The 7089-nt window shown below is 44.6% G+C and overlaps 1 protein-coding gene across 1 annotated transcript in view; it reads right to left on the bottom strand.

Annotated features, from left to right (window-relative positions):
* Positions 1–243: 243 nt before the first annotated feature.
* Positions 244–7089, bottom strand: part of gpatch8 (G patch domain containing 8) — a 34897-nt gene continuing 28051 nt past the window's right edge. Inside the window, exons 6-8 of the mRNA XM_058771525.1 lie at positions 6191–6334; positions 5908–6038; positions 244–5817 (exon numbers count right to left, since the gene is read on the bottom strand). Of these exons, the coding sequence (XP_058627508.1) occupies positions 1836–5817; positions 5908–6038; positions 6191–6334 (4257 nt within the window). The 3' untranslated portion in view covers positions 244–1835. The remainder of the gene's footprint in view (positions 5818–5907; positions 6039–6190; positions 6335–7089) is intronic.

Below are 7089 nucleotides of genomic sequence, written 5' to 3'. Positions count from 1 at the left end.
GTGGTTTGCAAAATAAATAGCCTGTCATTAAAGAGTGAAATTTTATTTATTCTGCCTCTATATCTACCTTGTTTTAGTGCAAATATCTTGTGGTGCTGATGTTCAAATTATGGCTTTTTTGGAATGTTAGTGCAAGTTAACCTGAAATCTGCAGCTGTACTATGCAACCATAGAGTGTGGTGTGCTGCAGGAACATTTTCATACTATGTATATAGATAAATGAATCACACCTGTACACCAGAATTACAAGTCAAAGTTTTTATTTGCTGATGCATCAAGGAGGATTTAAAAAAGCTAATGTCATTGCTGCCATTTACAGTACAATTCATGTCAACAAAAGTTTTGCCACATTCTGCTGTCCCTCCACTTTCCAAAGACACTCCTGACCTTGGTAGTACCAGCCCTGATCATCTTTACATATGCTTTTCCACCCATTTTTCATTTCATTATTTTTATTAGCATTTTTAAACCGGTGTTACAAACCTTTATTTTACATAGTTTCACTACGTTAACTTTATTTACATTTAACTAATTGTACAGAAAGAAAACATTTTCCAAAAACAAAAAAAGAAAAATAATTTAAAATCAAATAGAAAATAAAATTATTGCAGAATACTACAATCATACAGTTGTTACAAGATGCAAAAACAGCATCTCAAAATATACATTTTTCAGTGCAAGATTTCACAATTTCAATAACAAGGAATGGGAACCTTCAAATCCCAAAGTGTAACCTGTTATGCAGTTTCAACAGCCTGTGACATTATAAAACTTTTGACATCAACATGTATGATGTCTGTTCCGTTCACTATTTTTGGAAAATTTATATCGATTTACAACCAACCAGCAAAAACAGCTTAACACAGTTGAGTGCTGAGTATGGCTTTTATTTGAATCATCTTGTTCATATTTTGTGACACCCTTTGATCAGAGTATGGTACAACGGTTTCTGATAATTGGTATAAGCTGAAAATGATCAAATATTACAATATTTCAGCAAACCAATCATCAGTTTATCACACCCTGCTTTTGTATAGCAGGCTGAAGTGTATCTTTGCATATTCATACAACAAGTTAATAAATTCTGCAACTTTTATGAATGCTTAGTACACAGAAAAACAAGTCTCAAAAAATGACCCTCAAGACCACCCATATCAACTGTAGCAAACCACGCTAAAAGCCTACAACAAAGATCTTGATTATGGCTTCAGCCAGTGAGCTTCTGGATATGTATGTATGTATGTATGTGTGTGTGTGTGTGTGTGTGTGTGTGTGTGTCTGTATATATGTGAATATACACATACACACATTTATATATACACACAGACATACACACACATATATATATATATATATATATATATATATATGTATGTATATATATGTATGTGTGTGTGTGTGTGTGTGTATGTGTATGTATATATATATATAAAACACACACACACACACATTGGATAAATGAACAAAAATTTATGACATACCATAGAAAACAAAACAATATGCCAGTGGTTTCCTAGTTGTAAGATCCACATCTTGGACTATAAACCAACTCTTGCAACTCATACTCCTTGTGTGAATATATATATATGATGTTACATACATCAACCTGCCAACCTAGCTTCTGGTTCAGGCCATTACAATCTCAAATGCCAGCCAAGAAGATCGTATTCTGTCCTCAATTTAAATGTACTCCTAAACAGCCCTGTTGAGGTCACCCTAAGGTAGCAGAGCACGTAGGAGGACAGCGTGTCGCCAGATCGTGTCAAACGCTAGCTAAAACTTCTTAGCTATGCACACTGCTGGGCCAGGCCCTCCCTTTGAGAGAAGATGGATTTTCAGGAGCCATGGTTTGGAGGGTGCTGAAGGTCCTGCCCTGAGAAGATAGGGTGAAGTAGTGGGTGTAGCTGTAGGGCAGCCGCTGCCGCAGCAGCGCCTGGCCTAGGGGCGAAGAGAGTGGGGTAGAGGGCATGTGGGACGTGGTGTAGAGCAAGAGGGGTGTGATGGAGTGCCGAGGCCGGTATGATATGTATAGGTTGGCCTGAAAGGAAGGCAGTGTGGTGGGCTGGAATCAAGCCGGCGTGTCCTAAAGAGTGACCCAGTGAATGACCCAAAGAATGGCCCAATGGTGACAAGGAGATAGGGGTTAGATGATGTTGAGGTATGTGGTGCACCTGGGCTAGCTGGGCATGGTGGGGATGATGTGGGTTATGGGCATGGATGCCCATAGCAGCAGCGTGGTGCTGCAGGATGGCATGCTGGACTGTGGTAATAGAGGTAGCAGAAGCTGCAGAAACTGTGGGTTGTTGAATGTGGATAGGCTGCAGTGTAGCTGGTGGGGGCGGTGGCGCAGGAGCAAGGTTGGCCGCTGCTGCCAAGTTAGCTGCTGCCGCCGCAGCAGCTGCAGCTGAGGGGAAGGTCTTCACCTGCTTGGCTAACAGTTGCTGTTGAATGTGCTGTTGAGCTGCCTGCTGCAACTTGCTGTATTTCTCCACTTCCTCTGGGGTAAAGGTGATTGGTTGACTTTCTAAAGGTGCAAGACCATCCTCTTCAGGTTCCATGCCCATTTCCCCATCCTCCATGTTGGGAGGGTAACCAGGGTAGGAGTGCATAGTAGGCTGCTGACCCATTTCGGGCCCCATTAAATGTCCATCCAACATGGGATTGTTGGGGTCTTGTCTGGGTTCACCTTGGTATTGAGACATCATCATTGCTGGATCCTGCTCGTATTGTGGTTGAGACTCATGAAGGGCTGGAGGGTCAGATGGTGGATGTCTGGTCTCCTCAGACACAGCAGCATTTGATACAGCCTCCTCCAATTGCTGCTTTTGTTGTTGCTGCTTTTGTTGTTGAACTGGTGGCTGAGGTGGAGGAGGAGGAGGGGGGGGAAACTCACGAATGGGTTCTACCAGGATAACTTCATTACTATCCGAATTTTTCCCTTTCTCTGACTTTTCGCCCTCGGTTGAACGCGTAAGAGGAAGTAACGGTGGCTTCTTTCCTGCTTGGAGCTTGCCAAAAAGGGGCAACATACTTTTGTTTCCAAGGGCAGGGGGGAGCTTGGGCCCGAAGTATCCCTGTGGAGGGTCCTTGATCTTGAGGCCTGTCTTGGTGCCAGTACCAGATTCATCCCCTCCTTTTTTAGATTGGATTTTCTCCAAGAGTTGTCGAGCTGTGAATGAATTTCGATGTTCTGCTGCCCCTCCTCCCTCCTTTGAGGAAGCTCCACCACCTCTTGTTCCTTGTGCCGATGAAGAGTTGCTGTTTCGGGTTTGTGTGCGGGAAGAGGACCTAGGAGACTGGGAACGGTAGATTCGTGACCGGTTGAAATCCCGCCGCTGCGTCGAGCTGTCAGATCGCCGGCTGTGACCGTGCCGATGTGGAGAGCCCTTGGTGGAGCTAGATGAACGACTAGCGGAGCTACGGCTGCGACTGTAGCTGCTGCGTCTGTAAGAACGAGCGCTGCTACTCCTACTGCTACGACTGGAGCTGCGACTACTGCTCCGTTGGTGTCTCCGTCGATGATGCTTTCTGCGGCTGTGTGAGCGTGAACGTGAACGGGAGTCCTCTTCTGAAGATGATGGGGTGTAACGTCGTCTGTGAGATCGCCCACTATCACGCCTTTCATAGTCTGAGTCAGAGGAAGGTCTTCTTGATCTGCGGCGGCGTCCTTCATCACTGTAGTCACTGTAACTGTCTGAATAGCTATGGCTACGGCGACTGTAAGCACTGCTCCCTGCTGAGGAACGCTCAGAGCTACTTGAGTAGGATCGACTGCGTGTCTTTTGACCTCTGTGGCGTCTATGGTTGTGGTCTCCTCGACGAGACGACCTACTACGTGAACGTCCTGATCGTCCAGAATCGTCACTGCGGTGTCTTCGCTGCTCACGTGGTGGCGTGGAGCGACGGCGAGCTGGTCGAGAACGTTGAGAGGATGATCCACCATCCTCCTCGCTGTCACTACTTGGAGGTCGACCTCCACTTATGCTCTTTTGGGCTGAGGCAGAGCAGGAGGCGGCAGGTGTGTTGGTGTCAGGTTTAAGACGCTTAGAACCATTGTGTTCCTCTGTAGAGCTAGGCTTTCCTGCACTGGTTTCCTCAACTCCAGACCACTGAGACATTTTGTGGGAACGTTTTCTCTTTCCTCCTTCATTGGATGTGCTTACTCCCGATGACTGAGCAGTGGCTACTCCATCTTTGTCATCCTTGTCTTTCTCTTTTTCCTTGCTGTCACCTCCCTCTGCTTCAATTTCATCAGTGCTACGTGGTTTATTTTTGCTTTTCTTTCTTTTGTGTTTCTTCTTCTTTTTAGTTTTCTCTCCTGGAATCTCATTTTCTAACTCCCCCTCCGCTGCTGCTTTTTCTTTACGTTTGGAACGCTTGCTTGACTTCTTGTGTTTCTTCTTCTTTTTCTTTTTCTTGGACCCTGCAGACACATCTTCATTACTTTGTAATTTCTGCTCATTGTTCTCACTCTCAGCACCCTGCGCTTTCAAGGATGATTGTTCTTTTTGAACTGTACTGGATCCTGCAATCGTTGTAGCAGCAGTGCAGACCTCTCCACTAGTGGCAGGAGTACTGTCTGTGTTTTCAGGCTTAGACCCCTCTCGTCCTTCAGTGCTAACTGGCTTGGCAGGTTTGCTGTTTTTGCTTGCCCAGTTTCCTTTGTTTCTTGACAGTTTGAAATCAAAGTAAAGAGGATTACAACTGTAGGAGAGGGACGGCTGAGCCTTAGTAAACTCCAACAATTCAGAAGGCCACTGCAAGGTGGTGCTTTCATCCTTACTTAGCACAGGAAAGAAAGGCCCAGTTGGCATGCGGGGACCTGTGTCTGTAGGCTCGGGCGTTACTTGCTTGGTATCAGTTTGTTGGGACGAGCTATCCACCACTGCTGTATCACCTTGCCCTACAGGTGCACTACCTGATTCTTCCTCGGCCTTGACTGTAGCTGATGTGGGATTTGTGTTTTGTGCCTGTGGTGGTTCATTCTCAGTGTCTTTTTCAGATGTGCAGCTGCTGACTTTGATATGTTTTTGCTCTCCGTCATTACCTGCTGCTGCCTTCTCATCTTTCGCTCCATCTTCCTCCTCCTCCTTGCTATCACACTGGTCTGAAGCCTTCATGAAAAGCAGAAACTGGAAATGCGGCTTGACACGACAATGTGCAGGTGGTACATAATGGTAATACTGTGGTTCCTGTCCAGAGTAACCTTCCTCCTTTTTCATCATCATCTTCAGTTTGTTCAAAGTCGAGGCCAGGGAACCCCCATCATCTGGTTGTGACTGCTCTTCCTCACCCCCACTACTTCCACCACCACCACCACCTCCTCCTCCTCCTCCTCCTCCTCCTCCTCCTCCTCCTCCTCCTCCTCCACCACCTCCACCTCCACCTCCACCTGCTGCTGCTGCTTGAGGGATATCAGTGGTGGATGCCACACCTACATCCTCTTCTCCAGTCTTTTCTCCTCCCTCTTCCTGACCTTCTTCTCCTTCCACTGTCTCCTCACCATGGTCTGCAAACACAGCGGCAGCCGTCTCAAGTTTGACTGGGGCTTTCTTAGCAAAAGAGAAGGAGACACTCACTTTGGGAGCCTGTGAGCCTCCAGAAGGTATTGGAGAAGAGCTAGCTTTGTTAAAACTAAAGCTGATGGAAGGGCCTGTTCTAGGGGAGCCTTGACCACTAACACTACAGATTCCCTTATCTTCAATAGCCTCTGTGTTGGTGTCCACTGTCATAGGCACGCCATCCATGGAGTCTTCTCCCTTTTCTCCATCTACTGCCACTGTGGTAGGTTTAAACATAGGACCACTACCAGGGACACTGCAAAATAAAATAAAGAATGCGATCTTATGCTACAACTAGCAACACTCCCTTAAAAAAACATTAGAAGTTCTGCTCAATTTTACATACTGGTCTTGCTGTTTCCTCTGTTCGGCCAGTTCATGAAGCCGCCGCAACATCTTCTCCTGTTTCTTGCAATCCTTCCTGGAACGAGAGGACACATTCCGGGCAAATTCTCTCTGCTTCAGCTCCTTCAGTCTCTGTAGGATTAAACAGAGAGGAATAAGAATGTGTTATGAGATGTAGCATCACAAATCAAATTGATCTTTGAATGTGAAGAAAATTATTCTGTGTTCAAATTTGTTAAAAGTTCAAGCTGTTAAGTAGTCATGCCGATGCAAATCTCTCATACCTGCTTGTGTGCATGATCGTAGGAGTTGATGTGATTGTCAAACTCCTGATGTTTCTGGTATTGCTTATCACACAGTTCACAGTAGAAATTGGCCCTCAGTTCCTCTAAAGCTTTAGCTATGGCTTTTTCCTTCTCCGCATAATCCTGCAAAACACAGAACAACATCATGAAATATTAATGGACTGAGGGGTTGAATGGGGTTGGAAAACTGACTTGCATAGGCAATTTTTGGCATTAGTGGCAGAGGTAAATAAACATGTCGAGTTATGTACTGCATACGTAGGATAGTTTGTCAAAAGACATTTTGTTTGAGTGAAGGAGAATGCAGCATACATATTAACAACATGTTTATATCCTCAAACACTACACAGCTTTAGAGAGAGACACTTTGCTTAGGTTACCCACAGTTATCCTAAATTATGTTTTTGTATGTTTGTTTGTATGTGGTTGAGCTGCAGTGGAACAAGAGAAGCTTTGTATCTGTCCAAGCATAGTGACTGACAAATCAATCTCAAACATTCACAGAATTTTAACTAGATACGACTCATGGCTACTCAATGACGAGAGGGAATTGGGGAGGACTGGAAAGAAAGAAATTATGTGCATAGGTTTGACCAAAAAATGTTTAAAGGGGACATCAGATGCCCATTTACCACAAGTTGATATGATTCTTTTGGGTCTTCATGAAATGCCTGCCACATACAGGTGCATCTAAATAAATTAGAATATCGTGGAAAAGTTCATTTATTTCAGTAATTCAACTCAAATTGTGAAACTCGTGTATTAAATAAATTCAATGCACACAGACTGAAGTAGTTTAAGTCTTTGGTTCTTTTAATTGTGATGATTTTGGCTCACATTTAACAAAAACCCACCAATTCACTATCTCAACAAATTAG

This window comes from Onychostoma macrolepis, chromosome 03 (assembly GCF_012432095.1).
Source record: "Onychostoma macrolepis isolate SWU-2019 chromosome 03, ASM1243209v1, whole genome shotgun sequence".
NCBI classification, from domain to species: Eukaryota; Metazoa; Chordata; class Actinopteri; order Cypriniformes; family Cyprinidae; genus Onychostoma; species Onychostoma macrolepis.
Note: the sequence above shows the minus strand (reverse complement) of the source record. Positions and strands in the feature narration are given on the sequence as shown.